Source organism: Hippocampus comes, unplaced genomic scaffold, assembly GCF_001891065.2.
Source record: "Hippocampus comes isolate QL1 unplaced genomic scaffold, H_comes_QL1_v1.1 scaffold276, whole genome shotgun sequence".
Classification (NCBI taxonomy): domain Eukaryota; kingdom Metazoa; phylum Chordata; class Actinopteri; order Syngnathiformes; family Syngnathidae; genus Hippocampus; species Hippocampus comes.
The window spans coordinates 432577-453396 of record NW_017805074.1 but is presented as its reverse complement, the minus strand read 5'-3'; the positions used below and the strand labels follow the sequence as shown (position 1 = coordinate 453396).

General features: G+C 41.0%; 2 protein-coding genes across 7 annotated transcripts; both read left to right on the top strand.

Moving 5' to 3' along the window:
- The first annotated feature begins 82 nt into the window (after window positions 1-82).
- On the top strand, window positions 83-9278 carry npat (nuclear protein, ataxia-telangiectasia locus). Of its 3 annotated transcripts, XM_019865005.1 has the most exons (18): window positions 84-296; window positions 505-623; window positions 1420-1480; window positions 1572-1644; window positions 1919-1959; window positions 2972-3208; window positions 3351-3426; window positions 3692-3815; window positions 3911-4002; window positions 4105-4186; window positions 4327-4423; window positions 4526-4642; window positions 4732-5935; window positions 6005-6255; window positions 6351-6451; window positions 6538-6598; window positions 6706-8018; window positions 8589-9278. In XM_019865005.1, the coding sequence occupies exons 1-18, from the start codon at window positions 260-262 to the stop codon at window positions 8667-8669; spliced, it is 4167 nt and encodes a 1388-aa protein (XP_019720564.1). In that variant the 5' UTR covers window positions 84-259; the 3' UTR covers window positions 8670-9278. The 3 variants fall into 3 exon arrangements, with proteins under 3 accessions (XP_019720563.1, XP_019720564.1, XP_019720562.1); XM_019865004.1 differs by having other exon boundaries at window positions 83-296; window positions 4732-6255; window positions 6541-6598; XM_019865003.1 differs by having other exon boundaries at window positions 4732-6255.
- A 614-nt stretch (window positions 9279-9892) lies between these two features.
- Window positions 9893-20402, top strand: vmp1 (vacuole membrane protein 1). 4 transcript variants are annotated; one of them, XM_019864987.1, is made up of 12 exons: window positions 9893-9947; window positions 10458-10566; window positions 10836-10968; window positions 11165-11255; window positions 12037-12147; window positions 13698-13865; window positions 14056-14187; window positions 16022-16102; window positions 16201-16317; window positions 17111-17172; window positions 18373-18472; window positions 19402-20402. In XM_019864987.1, the coding sequence occupies exons 2-12, from the start codon at window positions 10488-10490 to the stop codon at window positions 19543-19545; spliced, it is 1218 nt and encodes a 405-aa protein (XP_019720546.1). In that variant the 5' UTR covers window positions 9893-9947; window positions 10458-10487; the 3' UTR covers window positions 19546-20402. The 4 variants fall into 4 exon arrangements, with proteins under 4 accessions (XP_019720546.1, XP_019720544.1, XP_019720545.1 ...); XM_019864985.1 differs by lacking the exon at window positions 9893-9947 and adding an exon at window positions 9954-10064; XM_019864986.1 differs by lacking the exon at window positions 9893-9947 and adding an exon at window positions 9954-10156.
- Window positions 20403-20820: the final 418 nt, after the last annotated feature.

The following is a 20820-nucleotide window of genomic DNA, read 5'->3' as shown; positions in this document are numbered from 1 at the left end:
CAAAATGGAAAGGAGTGTAATATAACGTAGATGGCTGTTCGATGTTTGGGAACTACAAAATTGGTGTCAAACTACAACTCCCATAACCACAATTGCCAGGATGAGTGACTATGTGTGCTCGAGTTCCCCGCCTTTTGACTACGACGTATTCACAACATTCAGCTGAAGTTTGACGTTATAAATGATCTTTTTTATTATTTCTTGAGTATGTAGCTCAATTACTTGAGGCTATATTCTCTGAACGAATCAGCTTGCAGCCATGTTGCTGCCATCCGACGTTGCTCGTCTCGTTCTGGGTAAGTCCGTTCAGAACTAGCGAACATCTTGTAGCTCTAGCATTAGCTGATATAATGACGTATTAAACATCGTTGTCAATTGAATTCGGCCGTCCGCTGGGCTTCGTAGCGCCCACAGGAGTAAATCAACGTTGGACGTAGCAATATTGTTTGTATTTCGGAGAGTTACGTTGTATCCAGCTTTTAATGTACCCCTTTCCGTCACCAGGCTACCTACAGGAAGAAGGTCTGTCCGCTACAACCCAAGCATTCATTCAAGAGAGCCCCAACCTGAAAGAATACGCAGAACACACTATGGGAGATGGAACTCTCCCTGCCTGTGTTTTTGTAAGTTGCACGTATTTACTTTTATGTCCAGTAGACTCCGTTATTGTTACAGTCTTATTACTGGACTCCCTCGAAAGAGCATCAAACAGCTGCAGCAAATTCAGAACACTGCAGCTTGGGTTCTGACCACAATAAAGAGATCAGATCATATTACTCCAGTCATAGAGGCTTTACACGTCCTCTCAATTAGCTGTAGAATAGATTTTATTTGTGAGGATAAGCGGGTCAGTCATGGATGGATGGTCTATAAATCACTGAGTGGTTTGGGTCCTGAATATATTAAAGATATGCTGCTTGAATATAAACCCAGCAGGGCTCTGAGATCTGCTGACTTCGGTCAATTAGTGGAGCCCAGAGTTCAAAGTCGACAGCTGCATTTAGCTGTTATGCTGCACACAAATTGAATTAACTGCCAACAGAAGTGAAATCAGCCCTGAGAGTAAAGGCCTTTAAATCCAGGTCAAAAACTTTTGTCCCCCGCCCTCCCATTGATCAAGGGCCTCTAAACAATCTTAAATATTTTTTTCCCTTTTAGTTATTTTAGAAACATATGTTTATTTCTTTACTTAGCTTAAAAAGTTTTGACAGTTTTCTGTTAATGATTTTAAATGTCAGTAAGTTCTGGTAGTTTGTGGAAGCTACTTTTGGGTTCTCTGCTTCTAAACATCTTTAAATGATCTGTTTGAAAATGCTTTTATATATTATGTCTTTGCCTGTGTGAAGCACATAGAAATACCTAGTGTATGATATGTCCTGTATAAATGAAATTGCATTGACTTATTTCTCTTCCCCATAGTCTGTCTTTGGGAAGGGACTAACAACCATTTTAAATGAATATATGGCTGCCAAAGCCAAAGGTAGTATTGTCACATTTAATATTTGAAATATAACCAGCTAATGTGTCAAAATTTGGTTAAATAATTTCTCCCATTTCATTCTTTTTTACAGAGACTTGCCATGAAGTACCTGCTATGATGACATCGTTGTGGAAAAAGCTGGATTTTACACTCAAACAAATCAAGTAATAACAATTGACTTATTCCAAAACAGTGTAACGGTGGTTAATATCATGTCTTGTTATAATGTGGTTTTGAATATTATTTCTGTGCTTGTGATGGCACTAACGTCATCCCACAGCCTAAAAACATATGTTGAGCTAGGTTCACTGGAGATTCAAAATGACCCTGTGTCCACGACAAACAATGTATAAAATGCACGAGGGGGGGTTATTTCCATTGATTTAAAAAAAAACTCTTTCTCAAAACATAAACATGTAATTTTTATCTTTATCTCAGATCCTTGCAGAGTTCTCCAGCTATGTCAGCAAGTCAGAGAGGTGAGTAACAAAAAATAAACTGACAATGCATGGAAGCTGTGTATGTATACTGGAAGCTTGTCCGCCTGCGTTGTTTTCAATTTCCTAAAAAGCCTTCCCCAACGGATACAATAAAAATTAATTTTCCAGCGTGGCGGAACAGTGGCCGACTGGTTAGCACGTCCGCCTCACAATGCAGAGGTGAAGGGTTCAATTCCAGCTTTGACCTTCCTGTTTGGAGTTTGCATGTTTTCCCCCTGCCTGCGTGGGTTTTCTCCGGGTACTCCAGTTTCCTCCTCCATTCCAAAAACATGCATGACAGGTTAATGGAACACTGTAATTTGTCCCGGGTGTGTGATTATGAGCACTTATGGTTGTTCGTCTATGAGTGCCCTGCGATTGGCTGGCAACCAGTTCAAGGTGTACCCCGCCTTCTGTCTGAAGACAAATGAGATAGGCCCCAGCATGCCCGTGAACCATGTAAGAATAGGCGCCTTTTAACACTCTTAACTATCATATAAATGTAAAAAACATTTAACCGCCATACAGTATGTTGATGGCATAAATTTGGTGCTGAGAGAGTGCTAACAAGTCATTGAGTACAGCTGAGTTGCGTACATTATAATTTTCCTGTTTTATCAATGATGTTTTCTTTTTATCACAACCATTAGTTCACTACATCATAAATTCCATTGCAAGTGGCCATTTAAGCCATCATTTTCCTCTTTGCATGGTGGCATCACAAAAGACATGCAAAGTTAATGCTTTGGATGCTCCCTGTCAGCTTCTTGCATGGTGGTAGGTGGAGTTATTGTGTGTTTCAAAAGAAGATGTTAAAAAATTTTCCCCCCCACAAAACTATCCTTTGGTTTCCAAATGGTCCGACCTTAAGGGTATTTGAAATGTAATGTTATATTGAACTGTTTGATTTGTTGTTTTTGCAGCGAACCCGTATTTAGCATTCTAAGAGTATCTACATTTAAGACTGCACCTAAACTAAACAGATATTTTAAATGGTATTTTTCCATTATAGCACGTTCACGTGCTGGACTGGAAAACTTGGCGAGACAACAAGTTTTGACGGTGACCTCAGCGAGCAGTCTGGTATGTTCCTCGGAAACATCCTTAATCAGCAGCCAAGCACTCAGTTCGCCGAGTATGCTTAGCCACCCCGCCCCTGGAAGCCACAACTCCCCACAAATCAGAGCTCCTCCGGGCACTGCAACATCGCAGCAGTTCCATGATATCAGCCGATCACTAAGTATACAAAGTAAGTATCTCCTAGCAGCGTTATACATGTTTCATTTTTCTATTGTTTAGAGAAAAAAAACGTTGCAATGTGAATAGTATGTGACATGGAAAATGTAATACCAAAGAAAGGAAAAATACATAACCATGCTTGTCTCTTTGAGGAGAATCCCCGATACAGATATTAGTGTCAGAACAGCGGCCAAATCCAGGACCAATGTCCCCAGGGCGACGGAAATGGTAAAGAGAGCAGTTTTTTTTTTTTTTTAATCTACACACAGACGGTTTACCAACACATTGGCTAAAAAATATTCAAATGTTATTAAATAGCACTGTGACCTGAAATTAATGTTGGCACATCTTAAAACACAACAGGTTGATAATTACATTGTTTCCCTCTCTACCATCCACATTTCATGTTCATGTTGCGATGTTACCACTTTCATGTCATATTTTTCTTCAGTACTGTTCTATTGAACAATCTAATGTTGTGTTTTGTCCTCAGGGACACTCCAAGGAAAAGGAGCGGTGCTCTGGGAGGCTCCAGTGGTGCTAGTAAACACAGCACACCTGCCAGCAATGTCACTGCTGAACCACAACTTGAGGAAGTAGTTGATGAGAATTTTCCTGTAAGTATACAGTATGTACAATCCCGCATTTAATCAGAATGAGATATTGATAGTTGCACAAGTGAAAATTTCACCCCAAACGTATGTTTCCACAGCAACTAGTGATACAAAATGCCCGTGACAAGATTCTGGGAGACAGATCATTACAGGAAAAACTTGCCGAAAACATCAACAAAATTCTTGCAAAGTAAGTGTAGCATTTAGGTTAGATTTTTACAGTAGTCTTCAAAGTACGGTTTTTCCCGAAAAGCATGATGCATTTTCTTCTTGTTTTCCCCTCAAACCTTAGTGAGCCAACTCCCCAAACACCCAAGGCCCCATCAAGCTCAATAGAAGATGACCAGTCAATTGATGAGATTCTTGGACTACAGGTGCTCAATTTTCATAACTGTCCTTCATTTTCTATTTATTATTTTTATTTTTTTATCACAAGCATTCCTTATACAGTACTGTTTGTGATATTCCCTCGCTACAGTTAAATATTAACATGAGTATTTGTCCCCTGATTCAGGGAGAAATACACATGAGTGAGGATGCAATCCATGACATTTTGAAGCAAACGGAATCCGACCCCGCCTTTCAGGCCCTGTTTGACCTCTTTGACTATAGTAAGTGTTACATTGTCTTTGCTTTATCTGTAGTAGAAATATGTGTAAATATGGCATCGTTCCTCCAATTTATGAATGCATAACGCTGATTTTACTTTGCAGATAAAACCCGTACTGATGGAGAACCAGGAACTATGGAAATGGACAATAAGACAGGGGAGAGTGATAATGCCGGATCACCACCATCTTCAGTCGGGCAGCTTCAGAGTAGCAATCCAGGTAGTTGATCACCTCAATTCTGAGCTGAGCTTTAAATCCTTCAAGTAGAGACTAAGATGAATCATTCAAGTACCCATGTCATTTAACAGGTGCCGCACTGCAAGAGACAACAGATTTAACAGCAGGAATGGAGAAGAACAAAGCTATACAAGATCGTAAGACCAGAAAATCGAACCCTCTGTTAAAGAAGAGTGTACTCGGGTCAAGCAGCAGGTCATCCCAGATAGAAAACAGCACTGCAAAACTGTTCATTACTCTTGAGGAGCCGCCTGGTGAAAACAGAAAGGAAAAAGCCTCACTCTTCAATAATAGCGTTGATGCATCACCAATGGATATTGATGGCACATTGAATACTTCAGCTATTTTGGACAGTACACCCACTCTCAGGGAACTGGAGTGTGTCACTAAGGTCAACTCTCCCACCACAATGTCCCTCATCGACTCAACAGCTGACCTTTTATCGAGAGCCTCCTCTACAGCGGAACCAGTCATTAATGTGGACAATCAGAAGGAAAGTAAAGAAGAACAAGGCTCTCAAGTTCAACCTGCTGCATCTTTGTTATCTTCGCAGAGTGAAGAGCCTGTATTTTTGGCTCCTGCTCCGGTTAAATTGAGTGGAAACCCCTCTCTTCCTTCAGTGGCAATCAGTGGTGGAACAATTCAATCTCAGATGAATCTCCCAGTGACATCTCAGTCTTCCCGTAGCTTATTTTCTTCTGCAGGCGCCACCGTTTCTCCCCCTCTTTCTTCCTGTCTTAGTACATCGCATACTAGTCCACTCGACTCATCCACGCTTACTTCCACCACATCCTCCATCTCTGGAATGCTAGACGCTGCGCAATCTAGTTCGGTGACCAGCAATTTTAACACCCCAATGAAAGACGTGACTGATTCCAGTAATGTCGTTTCTTTGAAGATCATCATCAGCGATAACCCAGATGAAGATCCCTCAAGTGATACGGCTTTGAATCAGGCCATTTCCAGTATTTCCACAGAAAAGCTACCCACAATCTACCTTTCCTCGCCTGCCAAGTCCCCCAGAGATCCTGGCACACCAAGAGGCACAAAGTTGGATGAAACCGCACTGGCAGTTCATGGCTTACAAAGCTCAGAGGCACTGGCCAATTCACCTTGTGGAGCTGGGACACTAGTTCCATTTCATCAGTTGACAGCAACAACACAAACACAGCGAGGTAATTCGCCTTGTAGAGCCGGGGCACTGGTTCCTTTCCATCAACTGACATCAACAACACAAATGCAGCAAGCTAAATCACCAAATAGAGCTGGAGCACAGGTTCCATTTCATCAGTTAACAGCAACACAAACACAGATGGCGAATTCAACTAGTAGAGCTGGAGCACTAGTCCCATCTCATCCTTTACCAACGACGACGCAAACACAACAAAGCTATATTATTCAGCTAGCCTTGGACACTGCTAACCCTGTGCTCCAAGCAGCAAGTACCAGCTATTTCCTCATGACGGAACCCCTGACAGCAGATCCTTCAGGCAGACCGGTGCAAGTGCCTGCTGGTTCCTCAAAACTACCACTTTTGCGCCAAAACAACCCCTATAGTGTTTCAGCAGCAACTCCTAAGCAAAGCCTTGTCCCTGGTAAGAAACGCTTCTTATGCCGTAGCCTGTTTATTAGCTTATTAGTGAGTGCTTACTTTACTATAAAAACAAAAAATATTGGAATTTCTTCACAGGGTCCCCACTCATCTTACCATCACCTGTTAAGCCTATGATGCTTCCTGTGTCTGTTGTGGGACAGAATGTTCCTGGAAATGTCCAGATGGTGTCTAATCCGGTAAAATTGCACTTTTCGGCTTCTTCGTTCTGCTCATGACACTGGTACATATCAGAGTACTGATTAGGGTTGTTTTGCCAATGTAGCAGACCATAACTTTGGATCCCAAACTCTCGATGGTTGCGGCCAAACAGTCCACGACCGGTGGTAAGTTTTAGCTGACCTTCAGTCATTTTTCCTGCTTGTACAGGGAAAAAAAAAAAAAAAAGCAGCATGTGTGCTCATTTCGCTGACCACATTTCTGTGAATTCTAGGAACCATGCACAGTGAGGCAACGCAGAATGCATTTCAACAGCATGAACCAAAGAATTCCAGTTCCAGCCACAAAAGAATTTTATGTTTTGAGCCATCGACCAAAATTCAGCCGGCAACTTCAAAACCAGCAACGGCCGCCTCTTCATCTGTGAATACATCAACTTCAAAAGGTGTCACGCAGACCAAGAAAGGTCGTTCACAAACCACTCCCTGTACAAGGCCTGCTATCCTACGTGGAAACAGGCACAAACGGAAGGTTGAGGATCTGAGGTGCTCATCAGATTCCAACGCCCCTGGGAATTTGGTTAAATCCGTATCCCCTCAACAACAAAGCCATGTGAGAAAGAACTCTGGCAAACAAGATGCTAACATTCTCAATCAAAAACCTCAAATTGCAAGAGGAAGCAGCGATGTGTCACAGCGCGAGTTTGTGAAAAGCTCAGAACCAGAAACTACACTGAAATCTGCATCGGGGAAACACAGTCACAATGAGAATGCAGTAATTGGAGCTCCACCAATGGATTCTGGTAGCTCGGAGTTGTCGTCTTCCCATTCTCTGCTAAAATCAACGAGTAGTAAAGACAAAGTTGAGAGCAGCAGGAAAGAGCCTGCACAAGAACAGGCAGGGAAGAACACGCATACTCAGGACAAACCAAATGTGATGGCTGACAAAGAAAACAAAGTGATGGCTGGCTCACAAGAGCAGCAGCAGCAGTCCTGTCACACACCTTTCTCCTCGGCACCGGCAGACTTGGCCCCTTCAGCTGTCACACAAAGTTCCCAATCCACAGCTGCCAAAATTCCCACAAAGACCAGCTCGTTGGCCATACAGGCAGTTGAAATGCTACAAAACATTCAGGGGCTCAACTCTCCTCCCAGACCTGTTAAGAGATTAACAGTAGGACTCAACAGCCCAGATGTAACTGGTGCACGAATCCCAGGGGCTGTTGGGAACCAGGAAGAGTCCAGGAAGAGTCCAAGAACTCCTCTGCAACAGAAGAAGGGTAAAGATTCCGAGGGAACACCGAAGAATCTTCTTCCCCATAACACCCCAGAGATCCCCACCTGCAGCCCCGCCAGTGAGGCTGGCAGTGAAAACAGTATCAATATGGCCGCTCACACGCTAATGATCTTGTCACGTGCCGCCATCGCCAGGACCGGCTCGCCACTCAAGGACAGTTTGCGCCAGGGAGCGGGCGAGACGTCTCCCGCTGGCTTAAAGAATTCAAAGAAACGTAAGCAACCCCCAGCTACTGCCAGCCCCCCTGTTAAGAAATCTTCAAAACAATCTCCCATTAAAAAGAAAACCCAGGTAAGACATATTTGCACATTTACAATAACTATTATTCTTTTAACATCTGTACAAATCTCATTGAATGATGTTGCTTGTACAGCATTTTGCAGTGACTACTTTAATCAATGGTCTTTCTCTTTATAACTTGAAATTTGAGTCCAACCTTCTCAAGCTGAGCCAATGACAGAAAAATCGAGATTGCCTCCAGATCACACGTCACCAAAACAGGTGATGCAAGACCACATCAGACGATTCAGTGTTCTCTGCAAAATGCTGACTGAAAACAGTATTTAGTTTAACAATTATGCCCTTGCAAAAAAGAAAAGAAAAAACAGGCACAAAAATACAAGAACAAAAAGGCCACAAACAAGCAAGGACATGGTTTTGTTTTTGGTGCCAGCGGTCAGCCAAATTTAACCATACCACATTGCGGCATTATTACTCTTTAGATTTTTACCATGGTTCTAGGATCTATTTTTTTCCATACTCAGTAACCTTTGATTGATGGTCAGGAGAATGACAGGTGAACGTTGCATTATCAAGCCCACCCCATTTTTCTCATCAAACTCTTTGTTTTCATTTCTGCAGCAAAGGAAAACACTCATAAATTGCTTCCCCCATGACTTGGATGTGGATAAGTTCCTTTCTTCACTTCACTACGATGAATGAAAGTGGACTAGCCAACGGGAAAGACATGACCTCCTTGAGTTACGTCCAGGAATAGAAGAAGCCATCTGGTGATCCAATGCCCACGGTTTCTTCTCATAACCTAACCTTAGACCTTGTAAATTGAAATAAATCTGTTTGGCCTGTTTAGGCTTTAATTTTACCAGTGTTGTTGGCTGTTGCAGCAGTTGAGAAACATGGCACTTTTTGCATCCTCACGCTTGTTTAGGATTATGATGCTGTTTTACAGCAATAGTTATATTCATTTGAATACTTGCTTGTACTCAAGAATGGGCCAGCAATCTTTGGTCAATATTTGACTCCGGTTTGATGAAACCAACTAACAGTTAAACATGTTGCCGTGTACAAATACATATTGTCATATGCATCTTCCAGCAGATATGTTAATCTGTTTAAAAATGACTTTTGATAGATTTTATGTTAAGAAATGTGATGTAAACAAGAAATGTGAAACGGAAAGAAAACATTTTAGAAATATGTGAATGTGAAATGTGCTGGCCAAAAGTACAGGTAGTACAACAGTACTCAAACCTGGAATTAAAATGATTGTATTTTTGCTGCGCAATAAAATTGGCATTCATTGCTCATGCAGTTATTTCTCATGGATGTGTGAGAGGAATATGTCTGGGTGATTAGAGATGGTAAAAGTCATCTTGTTTTAAAACACATTGATTTTCTTTTTTCTTTTTTCTAAATTTGGCTTTGTTGTAGTCTTAACTTTAAATTACGTTTGTATTACAAATTGTTGACAAATTTGGCAAGCAGGGATTGGATCATATTGTAATGTAGGAGAACAGTAGCTGAGACTCTTCAGTCACTTTATCGTTATCCGCCACAAATCACTCCCGCTCACTCTACACACAGATCGGCTCCCTTTGAGCCAACGTTTAAGCTTGAATGGTCTTCCTGTCCTTTCGTTTGAGATGTTCCTTTGTATCTTGAGTATCTTCAAAGACATCACGGAACCACTGAAAAAGAGCAACTACTGTACATTTACAAGGAGCGAGGCAAAGCATGCTGGGAAGTGTGGTCCCGCAGCATCGCGACGTTATCATTTTCACATTAAAAGTGCACTAATAAGACGTTTGGTATTTAATCTAAAACAAGAAGAAAAATATAAAAATGGTATGACTTTCAATTAATTCGACAGCAACTCGTTTTTAAGAGTAAATTATAGACATATTTCTGTTCACAGCCAACCGTATTTATTTTTATTTTGACAAGCCACGTTTGTTTCCGGGTGAAGAAGGTAGGAAGTAGGTAAGGCTGTCATTTCATTTGAACAAGTACCGCTCGGCTAACTCCTTATATAACGCGTTTTGGGCAAAATTATATCTGCCGTAATTATAGGGGCGTTTTTTATATCATGATTAGGAGGTTCGTATTGCCTTTTGAAGTGCATGTTCCGTTTGTAGAGTTCAGACGTCCCTCTCAGCGGGTCGGCTAACCGGTTGGGTTAGCATGTGGAGGTGAAGAAATGTGTTGCAATCATGTCCCATAATGAAGACTGCCTAGCTTAACTAGCAAGGTTATTTCTGGCAAGTGTTGACGCAAGAGAGTGGTGGTACTCGGAAATGTTTCAAGGGGTTTTGTCAACACAGTGTTTTGTGTTTTTAAACACCATAATCGAGTGTTATGTATTTTTAAACACAATTCAGTTTTTCATATTTTTGAACACAACGTAAGCTACAAGGAGCCGTTGTAGTAATAGACTTAAACTAATTTAGTTGTTCAAACAACACCTTGTAATTTATTCTCTGTCTTCCTCAGACTTTCCCGGTGAGTTAGACATTGACTGACATGGCAGCCAATGGAGACAGTTGTGAAAAGCCTCTAAGACGCACAGGAACTAAAGAAAAACAGAATGGCAACACCACAGGTTGGTTATCAGAAATATTTCGACTTAATTTCTACGGAAGGCAGCTCGTTTAATCGATGTCGCGTAAACGCTGCTGCAAATGAATGGCTGATTGCATCAGTCATAAAAGTGAGCAAGGAGGTCGATATTAGAACGGAAAAGTCAGGTCTGAGTACAGAACTAGATCCGATGTAGTATGCATTCAGCGTTGACCATTGGACATAATGTAATAATTATTATAGATGCAAGTGCAGAATGTCAGGACGATCGCGATTGTGGTTTGTTTGCAGACTCAACAATAAGAGAGAGGCGACAGAAAGAGAAGGAAGAGCGCCTTTCTCTTGTGTTATGGAGGAGGCCTGTTACGACGCTCCATTACTTCCTCTTGGAGAGCTTAATCAAGCTAAAGGAGTGGACAATTAAGTAAGAAGCTCAATTGGTTTTCCTCATTCGGCTTTTTTTTTTTTTTTTTTTAAATCATGTTGTTTGTACACAGCACCAGCTTGACCCATTTAGTGGTCTGTTGACTTTATCCTGTTCTTGGTAAAAGTCGTGTCTGCATAACTTAAAAAATAATTGTAACATTTTATTTTTTTTGTTTATTTGCTTTCTTGCTCAGGCTTTGGCAACGACGGAGCATTGTGTTCTTAGTTTTGGTGTTATGTAGTCTCTTCTCTACTGCCTACTCTATAGAGGGATCACATCAAAAAGTAAGGCTGAGTTTGTTTGTGCGCATGTGAGTGAAAGATAAACCTGTTCCTATATCAGCAGTTTAAAGGTTAAAGATAAGTCACCTTTAAAACGGTTTTGTAACCATAATGTCACAGTTTTACATGTAACCTTTGAGCATTTGAGTGAATGTTGTTGAATTCGTCTGTTTGACTGGAGACATTGGTATAACACACTTAAATAAAACGTGTCCCCAAAGACAAGAATGGGCAAGAAGTTTGCTTTCACAAATTTCTTTGTCAGCCTGAGAGAGAAGTAGTTTCTTTTTCAGGCAATGAACCCAAGCTTCACCCAAAGTTTAGTGACCAAATTCTTTATATGGCCTTTTACTAAAAACTGATCAAGATTAAAACCCCAGAACTTGTAATTTAAAACCTACAGAATCTGAGTTTCACTTTTTTAACTGCATGCGTCACCAACATAATGTCCACTGGCAGCAAGTCGCTCCCAATGACATGAGTAAGCTGTGGGTCTGTTCCAAAAATACCTCACCAGTGATGGGACATTGTGATTTCCGAGGAATGTGGGTGAAGTGATCATTTGAAAATGTACAGTAAATAGTTACAGAGATTTGGAGAAAAAAAAGGGTTGCATATTTTTTTCCTACATCATCAGTGTCGTCACGTAGATTAATTAATTATAATAATATGATTAAAAGGTAATTTGAGCAAATTTGTTCTTTCGGAAATGTTTACTGAGATGTATGTATTTATTTCTTAACTGCACACAATGGACGTATTGTTATTTTTATTTCTTTTTCAGTATGTTCAGTACCTCGAGAAGAAGTTCCTTTGGTGTGCATACTGGGTAGGTCTCGGAATTCTGTCCTCTGTTGGCCTTGGGACTGGTCTGCATACCTTCCTTCTCTATCTGGTAAGATTCCAATTATGCTATGGGAGGGGGATGTGGGGGCTGGTAGACATGGTATTTATGGATACATTTTGTCAACACGCTGCTAACTTGGCACACAAACCAGCCGTTAAGCTTTGCTATTTTGTTCACTTTTGTAACCCATCTGGCTTTAGTGGAAGTCTACCCCACCTGGGAGCCATCATAGTTTTACATGCTTTAAATTAGGGAGGTATTTGTGAAAGCAGCTGCAGTTATACAAGTTTTTATCCCTTGAGTTAGAGCTAGAAATGTTTCTTGAAATGTAGTTCTGAGAAACCATATTGTTTCCTGCTGCAGTGCATAATAGGATGGGGAAAGAAAGCACTTTCAACATTTCCCAGACATATGAAAATGTTCCATTATTTAATCTTAGTGACGATACTGGCATATTCTGGCTACTTTCGAGGCTGCCATGAAATGCATTTGCCTCCTAAGTTTGTGAATTTCTTCCCTTTTATCCATAGTTTTCTTTGGACAGTGACTGAGCACTTTTTACAGAATGCCCACACAAAGAAAATATTTAGATTGTCTTTTCAGATTCCTGCTTCACTTATAATTTGACCTCCTTGATTTCATATTCCACATCCATTGTTTACCCCCAGCAAAATATCATGTCCTTTAACAGGCCGTTACTGAATGTCCAGGCATAACTTTAAATAACTTCAAAGCTGTGTGTGTTTATGTGTGTGTGTGGTTTTGGGGGAAAGATGAGAAATCCTGAAATGCAAGCAGATGGGGAAGCTATAAATTGGCATGGTAATTTGGGCTTGTCCAGGGCACATGATTCAGCTATTTCCATTCACATATTTTTTCCTTTCATTGTTTCACACACTGTTTCTAGCTAAAAAAGTGCAAAGGGAGATTTGAAAATGTCAATGTGTATGTTCGTGGTCGTGTGATTCATGTGGAGAAGATGACCTAATCTGCTCTCCCATCTGTGTATGAGGGAGGTTTGACCGCCAGTATGGAACATGGCGTCCATTATCTTTTTCGTTTTTTTTTTTCTTTTACTGTTTAGGCGGGGGACACCCTGAACTGGTTGCCAGCCAATCGCAGGGCACAGATAGATGAACAACCATTCGCGCTCACACTGAAAACTGTAAATTGCCCATTGGTGGGAGTACAAGAAACATGAATACGTAATCCCAGCAAAGAAGATATACAGAAAAGGTTACAGTGCTAGTGTCAGAGGAAAAGGGTGGATGGATTGCACTGCAAGACCGTAGTTGAAGATTATTTGTCTGATATGGCCTTCACATTTGATCCATCCCACCATGCAATTCTAAAAACCATTCTCGCAAAAGGTCTAAAGCACGACAGCCACAAATGCTTATAACGTATAATCATAATTTGTTTAATTGTTCTGTCATATTTTTTTCCAAATTAACTCAAAATGGCCCGAGAAAAACGTAAAAGGTTTGCCACTCCTGACGAAGATCAAATATTGACATTGCATTGTTGATTCTGTTCTCGAAGCTTCAATCTAACACAGAGTAGTAAGTTGAATTTTCTTTCTCTTTTGTTTCTCTCAGGGCCCTCATATAGCATCAGTGACACTGGCAGCATATGAGTGCAGCTCAACAGACTTCCCAGAGCCTCCGTACCCAGACCAGATTGTGTGTCCTCAACTTGTAGGGGCTGAAGGGAGTATCTCCCTGTTCTCCATTATGTCGAAGGTCCGCCTTGAAGCCTGCATGTGGGTAAGTGGACATTGTTTTTAATCTTCTCAACTCAAAGGTGGATCTGGGAGAAAAAAAAATGTTGGGCAGGGCCCACAGAATGTCAGCAGGAATTTAATTTAGGCCAGCATTCCTGCCTGACCTCAAATACCGTTAACCTTGTTCTTACCAAAGTATGTTAGACTTCAAAGAATAGTTTGTGTCTTTCTAGGGTGCAGGCACTGCCATCGGAGAGCTCCCCCCATATTTCATGGCCAGAGCGGCACGTCAGTCTGGGGCTGATCCTGAAGATGAAGAATATGAGGAGTTTGAGGAGATGCTGGAGCAGGCTGAGAATGCGCAGGTCCGAGTTGCACGCAGGCGTTTGTTTTGATGCCGCTATCATTTACGTTTTAAAACCAGACCACAAATTTTAAGTGTCTTGTCACATGAGCAAAATATGAAACGGCATGCTTTCATGTCCATTCCATGTCGAATGAGAGCTCTCTGAAAACACTGCAATAGCCACAACTGTGCCTGGTGCGCTGCTCTGCCTTCAAGAGAATTTTTTGGGAAAGAAGTTGCCCAGTAGAGTTCATCAGCAAAGAAGGAAACAAAAGGCTAAACAGAAAAGGGCTAAACTCGTAACACAATGTATGGACAGAGCGGGTATGAATAGTCTACACATCCCTTTTCAAATACTTGATTTTGTGATATAAAATGTGACGGATGAGCTGTCCAATTTCTTTTCAACGGGCAAAAAGACAATTGTGAATATGACATTCCAAAAATGTGCGCACCATCTTATACCCGAGGACGTGGCTGTGTTCAGACTTGACGTGCTGTCACCACACACCTGCCACTGCTTAAAAGTGCCTCTGACTAACCCCCAATAAAGTTCAGATGTTCGAGTAGGCTTTTCCTTACTTTTTGAAAAGAGGTGTGTAGACTTATATCCACCGTAAATATGAATGTCATCAACTCCATTTCCTCTTTTACATGTCATGCACAACATATATATACAGCTTCTATCAAAACGGGTAGCCGCTAGTCCTCAGAATGCCAACTGACCATGAACCAACTGTCCAGTCATTGGTCCCACAGTGCCACGTGACTTCAGTGAAGCCCCTCCCTCTTCACGCTTCCAGTAAATCCTTGTGTGTGCACGTGTGAGTCACCCTGAGCACTGCTCCCCCTTTAATCATCCCCCGGGCTTTGTGCTGTCTGCATCCCTCCCGCCTTCCTCTCTCTTTTCACGGGCTCTAATTTGAATGACAGACAGCTCTGTCAGGAAGCAGGTTCACATGACTGGACATTGTTGAGATCAGATGCTGAGTCAGCGAGACGGTAATTGGAGAACCCTGGCGTGCAGTACATTTTCACAATCACCATCTGATCCGGTGATCCTTCCTCACTGGGTCACAGCTGATTGCCATCATAAGAAAACAACAGATCGTGTTCTGTATCTTGTATAATGATCATAACATATCACCTTTTCCTCACAAATATACAAAGTACATACAAAGCTGTATTGTTGAAATGTGTGTTGATATATTTGGTGTTATTTGTTGGAGGATTTCAATGATAAATGATAATTCAATTCATCTTCGAGGTTAATATCTTAGGCGTTATGTTTGGAGTCGTGGCATTACATCGTCAGCCACATAGCACAAAAAAGTCATTTTTCAGTATTTTTAGAAAACTTTTTTTTTTCCTGTGACCTGTGTTAACCCATCTGATTGAAATTTTTGTGACATACAACAAATGATATTTTTATTATTAAAATGTTGATTTATGCAATAACGCTGTGTGGCCGACAACTACCGATTAAATATGTATTGGATACTGCTGTTGGAGAGGCACATAAAATGGCTCTGTCGGCGCTATCAGCCAAATATGTTGTGTAAAATAAAGTTTTATTAATGAGAATTTATTCAAATGAATAAATCACACATTTCACTCACATTTTCAGGTTAAAAAAACAAACCAGATTGAGTATTTACTACATTTGTATTTCAAATCAGCTTGTAATATGCCAGGGCATACAGTTTGTAAATTATTGTTTTATCTCCGTTACATTGCATTTCCTCAGTTTTAAAAAAGAGGCTCACACCCAAAGAGAACTGAACGCATCTGGTTATAGATACAGTATGTTGTAGTTTGATTTTGTACAAAATGTTTCTCCTTTCCTCTTGCAGGATTTTGTCACCAGAGCAAAAATGGGAGTCCAACACATGGTGCAGAAAGTGGGGTTCTTTGGGATCTTGGCTTGTGCTTCGGTAGGAAAATTTGCTGTCAAGATTCGTCTTCATCTTTGTGTGTTTTTTACAATGATAGTTGTAGGGGACATTTTTTTAACCGTGTGGTATCCTTTTAGATCCCAAATCCTCTTTTCGACTTGGCGGGAATCACCTGTGGGCACTTCCTGGTCCCTTTTTGGACCTTCTTTGGGGCAACTCTCATTGGAAAAGCCATCATCAAGATGCACATTCAGGTCAGTGCTTCCATTCACCCAACTGACATGTCGAGGCTAATGCCCACCAAAATAACACATCAATTGTGCAGGTTTATTCTAATCGTGATCCACCGTGGGAAAAAAAATAGACAAAAAGAAAGTACTTAGAACACACAAATCAAACACTCAGAACAGGGAAAAAGAAGCCTGAAGCCCTCCATAGTTCGGTCTTTTTCCGTTTCTCCCATATCAGAAAGTTCTGTTCTGTAAATTGATAATTTTTCAGTCTTCCACACAAGTGACTAATATGAACCTTGTTTGAGTAACTGTGTATGTGAGTCAGTGAGTCGTATACCTTTCCATCCCTGGGTGGTCCCAGCCAGTGACCTCACCATCGCACATTTCAGACAAAGGGTCCCGTCACGCAGCAGGGGGTTCAAGAGGATGTAAAGTGGACATGAGTGAAGAAAGTTAAGCCCAATAAAATGTCTTGAAAACCGAGAGGCTTTATTTGTGTGTTTATGCTTTGAACGTGGTGGACATTTCATGTCATATCCTGTCTAGAATTGTCCAGGGGATCCATGCGTCATTTAAAATGCTGATCACTTTCATGAGAAAGAATATTGCGGTGTGCCCCCCCACTAACACTGTGAACCACAACAAATTCCTTGCAGCTCGAAATCGAACATACTGCCACGTTTAGATTTTCTCATCAGTAAACATTAGTAGGTCTGTAGTCAATTTCAGCCTTGGTCTGAAGACTTAAAACCAAGTTAAACGTCTCGTAAATTCTCCCACTTTACAGCATTTACTATTTGTCATCTGTCAACAGAAGCTGTTTGTTATCATCACCTTCAGCAAGCACATCGTGGAGCAAATGGTGTCTCTCATTGGGTCAGTATCTTCATGTGAGTCTTGTCAGATCAGGTGCTTCATTGCAGTGGTTCTCAACTGCTGTCACCCTAAAACCTGCATCCCCGTTGGTACAAAGTCATGACTCGTGACCCACTGTTACATAAGTCATATTTTGGTCATTTTCTGATCCAAAAACAGTTCACAACATTACTTTAAAACAATGGTACCAAATCAACTCACTGAAACATAATTGCCAAGATACTATATGATTTGCTCAAGCCATGTCTTGGTAATATGTATATAATTTTTAAAATATACATCAAAATATAACTGTGTGTGTGTGTGTGTGTGTGTGTGTGTGTGTGTGTGTGTGTGTGTGTGTGTGTGTGTGTGTGTGTGTGTGTGTGTGTTTTAAAAATTATGGATGTATGTTTTGGTTATTTTCTGATCTCGACTCAGAGTGCAGTATAACATAAAAACCATGGCATAAAATCCACTCATTAACAATAAATAAATCAATATACTACCCCAAAATAACGGATGGACTTTGATGATCCCACTTGTGTTTTCGGCGAAGTCAATGACATTCTGACAGAAGCTCGGTGACTCGCCGTGATGCGCAGTCTGTCCATCCGTGTGTGCTCGCATGACAACATGAGGAGAACACGGCGAGTCAGTCTGAGTGAAATCAGCTGTCGTTGATTTAGTTGGTTGGTTAGTCGTGTTCCTAGTTTTGCGACTCTAGGCAGTACGCTTTTGTCCGGATCAGACCGCATTTGTTGAAACCGTTGGTCTTTTTTTATTTTATTTTAAATAATTTGCCGTGAAAGTACAGAAATCGTAAGCCAATCGTGCTTTGCTCCACCCCCTGAAGAGATAGCATACCCTGCCTAATAAGGATGCAAGTATGCCCTGATTAGATGTCTTTGCACCCATATGGGTGGTAAGTGTGATGACGTCATGGCGAGTCACTTCCCGGTTGAAGGGGCTGACACAAGTGCCTGAGGAGAGCTAAGGAGTATAAAAAAGAAGGGCTGAGGACCAAGTGCTTCACTTGCCTCTCCTCCTGCTGGACTCATGTGCAGCATGGCTGCTCTTGGGATCTTTGCTTGAAAATGAATAGGAAAAAAAAATCTCATTGTATTCATGCTCTGCGAGCTTGGGCTCGTCTTTTTCGAGGTGTTTGGGTGAGTATCATAAAGACATTCTGATCTCTTGTATTGATTTGTTGTTTGCCAGGTCTATACCCAAAGTAGGACCATCACTCCAGAAGCCCTTCAGCCATTACCTGGAAGCACAAAAGAACAAGCTGCATCATGGTGAAAGAAGAAAGGCATCGGTAAGCCCAAACTATTTCATTTGCAAATAGTTATCTTTCCACTCAAATGAAGAACTTTGGTTATTGATTAATTAATGGACCTGACATTGACATGGTTATGCACTTGACTTATTTACTACTTCAAAACACTGAGTGGGTTTTTTTTTGGTATGTTTTTTCCCTTTATACCTGACATCAAAATGGAGTTTAGGTAAAAGAAACAGAAATAAATTCCACTGAAATCTGGTATCTGTCAGTAGAACGAAAAGTGTACAATTACATCTTTTTCAGTAATACATCTTTCTTGATACTGTATATTTAATATATACAGTACTGACACAGAACACCTAAATTTCTAGGGACTCCATTTTATGAGTTGCTGTTAAGAAAAGCAACTTTTGAAGGCAAGTAAATGGAATAATCATCAAGGCCAAATTTGATTTGAACTTCATTCTGCTGTTGACATAATAAATGTTGCAACACTTGTAAAAAAAAAAAAAAAAAAAAAGAGCAGCATTTGAGGTTGAAGTGTATCTTCAAGGCAGACTTATATTGTCATGGACAACTAAGGATTTTCATCCAAGTGTTAAAGATTATGATCACTTTGTCCAGATTACATTACAACAGCAGCTTCTGTACAAGTGTGCGAATTGTTTTACTGTTCAATGAACAGCAGAGAAGTGCATTATTGACTGTGGCTCTCCTTTCCTACATAACGCATTACAGTAAGTGCATATATGTGAAGACACGCGAAAAAAAATGCTTGAAAATAACACGATATAGTAAAAGTGCAAATATTGACTTGTGATATAGCAGGGAAGCATTGTATTTGTAACAAAATAATTTGGTCTTTGACTGCTACTTGGCCTTTAGATACTCATGAATGTTTCATTTTGCAGTACACTGGTGTAGTATTAAAAAAACAATCCACCATCACTGTTGCTCTCCAGGATGACAACTGGCTTTCCTGGCTGTTTGAGAAGCTGGTGCTGGTCATGGTCTGCTACTTTGTCATCTCCATCGTCAACTCCATGGCTCAGAGTTATGCCAAGCGGCTCCAGCAACAAAGGCACTTGGTGGAGAAGACCAAGTGACAAGGGACCAAGGGGGACAAACATCCAAGAAGTGACTGTGCATCTGCGGCCGCTGCTGCTCGGACCATGTCCACTCATGACTTGCCGACAAACCTCACCTTCCACGCTCAGAGGCTGAGCGCGCGCCAAAGCAGACTTGTGTCCTCGGTATGTGTGTGTCTGCATTTTCAAATCTGTCTCCACCGTTATTTGTAGTGTGTCTCATCTCACTCGGTCTGGAAAGCGCCTGGTTATCCTGCTAATTTAATGGTCTTACTTTCTGATGATTCCGTACTTTGAACTCACAAGTGAAGCAGTGGTTTGGGGGAGTGTCTTGTGTGTAAGGGCACTGCCGATCAGATGCGATGCCTTATGCAAAGATGGGAAGTTTTGACTTCCCTTGAAAATAGTTCTTGAAATTGTATTTAATTTTGTAACATTAATATATGACTGGCTTTTGATTTGTATGTACAGTGTGCTGCCAGGATAACTGCTTCTAAATGCTCTTTCTTTTCAGGGTTGAGATAGTCTTATATTTTGGACCGATTAGACATTATTTTATTTGCTCCTGGACTTGTCAGTCACACGCCCCCCCCCCCCCCCCCCAAAAAAAAGAAGAGAGAAAAAAGCAATATCAATGTAAAATGTGTTATTGGTGGTTTGCACATTGTGTAGATATCTCAATCATGGACATTATGCATCGATGTACTTCTGTTCTAAATTTAAACAGTACGTGGCCAGGAGTCACATGATCTTGAATCAAACTAGTGACAGTTTGTAGTGACGCTGTACTTTAAGGCAACTAGTCCTATTTCTAGTTCTGTACTGTTAGATTAGACCTTGGAATTGGATCATCTATAAAGTCATGTCAATAATGACACTTGTATCCAAGTGTGATTCATTGGTTTGCTTATTGTGCTAAGGCTTGAAAAGTATATGTCCCTTGAAGAAAAGATCTACCAGGTAAGTGAACACATTGGCAGGGCTGTACAGCTGGCTGCGTCCAAGTTACGTTGACTATCAGTGTGTGTGGTAGTTCCTTGTTGTCCTCCTATTCTTTACGGTTCTTGTTTCAGCCTGGCAGTGTGCATGTGGGCCACCAAATGTCCACCTCATCAGCTAGCTTATCAGACTGGTGTTGGCTGTTAAATCTCCCGTGGCAACAGCAGTCTGTAAGCTGACTGAAGTTGTGGGTCATCATCTGCCTTTTACTTTTGTGCAGTGTACCACACTTCGATGAACAGCCTGTTTTTATCTAATCGATGATAAAAATGTTACTGTGTGGAATCCTTAAAC

What these genes read in the sequence shown, in the direction of transcription:
- npat (XM_019865003.1), top strand. Translation starts at nt 260, where the DNA reads ATGTTGCTGCCATCCGACGTTGCTCGTCTCGTTCTGG. An exon ending in TATGTCAGCAAGTCAGAGAG is followed by an intron (nt 1,960 to 2,971) that starts GTGAGTAACAAA and finishes TTTCCATTATAG; the next exon opens with CACGTTCACGTGCTGGACTG. An exon ending in GTTTGACCTCTTTGACTATA is followed by an intron (nt 4,424 to 4,525) that starts GTAAGTGTTACA and finishes TTTACTTTGCAG; the next exon opens with ATAAAACCCGTACTGATGGA.
- vmp1 (XM_019864987.1), top strand. Translation starts at nt 10,488, where the DNA reads ATGGCAGCCAATGGAGACAGTTGTGAAAAGCCTCTAAGACGCACAGGA. An exon ending in GGATCTTGGCTTGTGCTTCG is followed by an intron (nt 16,103 to 16,200) that starts GTAGGAAAATTT and finishes GTATCCTTTTAG; the next exon opens with ATCCCAAATCCTCTTTTCGA. An exon ending in GTGAAAGAAGAAAGGCATCG is followed by an intron (nt 18,473 to 19,401) that starts GTAAGCCCAAAC and finishes GTTGCTCTCCAG; the next exon opens with GATGACAACTGGCTTTCCTG.